Genomic DNA, 1251 nt, shown 5'->3' with positions numbered 1-1251 from the left:
CCCTTCTTCTTGAACATCCACCTACCCAAGAGACATCTTAGCAGTAACTGGCATGTCATGACTAGCCGCCCATATTCAGAATTACAAAGTGGTATTTATATCCTCTCTATATCTTCCCATTAGGAGCAGCTGACTGGCTTTCAGCAGTGGACCAAAAAGCTCCATGTTACTAATGAGAACATAGAAATGGTAAGTAAAAATAAGCATTTACCATATTTGTTTGCATATATTTGAAATTGTCATGTACCAATCATTTATTATGCTAATTTGAACAAGAAAAATATGTAGAAAATCAAAATGAATACAGTATTACCTTTTTTCTTTTATTTTACTTTGACGTGCCTGATAATACCTCTTGGAGATTTAACTAATGTGTATCTGAAATATATCCTAATCTGAAAGGTTTTTTTGAGTCCTTAGTAAGACCTTCAGAGAATAACCTATTCCTTGAAATGCTCAATAGCAGTGCAGATACTTTATTCTTTATTGTTTTAGTCACTTTTCTCTCCTTACTGAGACAAAATTCTCGACATCCAAAGTTAAAGTAGGAAGAGGGCTTTTTTAGCTCACACTTTGTAGAGATTTCAGTCCATAATCAGCTGGCTTGGAGGTAGGAGGGCATGACAGACAGACACTGAAGAGAAGAAGCAGCTCCTGGTGGGCAGAAGGCAGTGCCGGAAGCAAGAGAGAAGGCCAGTCTCCTTCTGTCCCTTCTGTCGTATGTAGGCCACTGGGCCTGGGCTGGTGCGAAAGTTGTCAGTGGACTGATTTAGTAATCACCCAGCTTAATCCTAGACCCTTAAATCCTAGATCCTTAAGGGTTGCACCATGAATTAGTCACATACTCTAGATTTGGCCATCTGTGAAAAAGCCCTGCCTATATAAACATAAGCCGTAACATTTATATTTAGCACATACCCAGGTACGTAAGAATAACATATATCTTTTGTCCAATTAATAAATTGGTTTATTTCCTAAAAAAAAATTAGGAAATGTAGAACCACATTCTTACTGTCAGTACTAATGTTGATACACCTAAATTTCCCAGAATTGTTCTTAAACAAATTTAATTAGCCATTTCAATTCTCTTAGCCCTTTGTCTTTTCATTTTTGCTTAGTTTTTTGAAATTTTACTTTGACTCTTGTTTAGTATTAGTATTATGACACCTCAAATAATCCTTCCTCTTTCCTTTATTCTAGATTAGCACTCTCCTAATTCGATTCTTTTTTTTTTTTTTTTTTTTTTTTTTT

At 35.5% G+C, this 1251-nt stretch overlaps 1 protein-coding gene across 2 annotated transcripts in view; it reads left to right on the top strand.

Annotated features, from left to right (window-relative positions):
- Nucleotides 1-1251, top strand: part of Sclt1 (sodium channel and clathrin linker 1) — a 262327-nt gene that overhangs the window by 79195 nt on the left and 181881 nt on the right. For both annotated transcript variants that reach the window (XM_023719509.1, XM_023719507.1), the window contains one exon: nt 124-189. In XM_023719509.1, coding sequence (XP_023575277.1) covers nt 124-189 — 66 coding nt within the window. The remainder of the gene's footprint in view (nt 1-123; nt 190-1251) is intronic.

The sequence above is a fragment of the Octodon degus genome, unplaced genomic scaffold (assembly GCF_000260255.1).
Source record: "Octodon degus isolate 3935 unplaced genomic scaffold, OctDeg1.0 scaffold00068, whole genome shotgun sequence".
Classification (NCBI taxonomy): Eukaryota; Metazoa; Chordata; class Mammalia; order Rodentia; family Octodontidae; genus Octodon; species Octodon degus.
The sequence above is the reverse complement of the archived record's forward strand: the minus strand, read 5'-3'. Positions and strand labels throughout refer to the sequence as shown.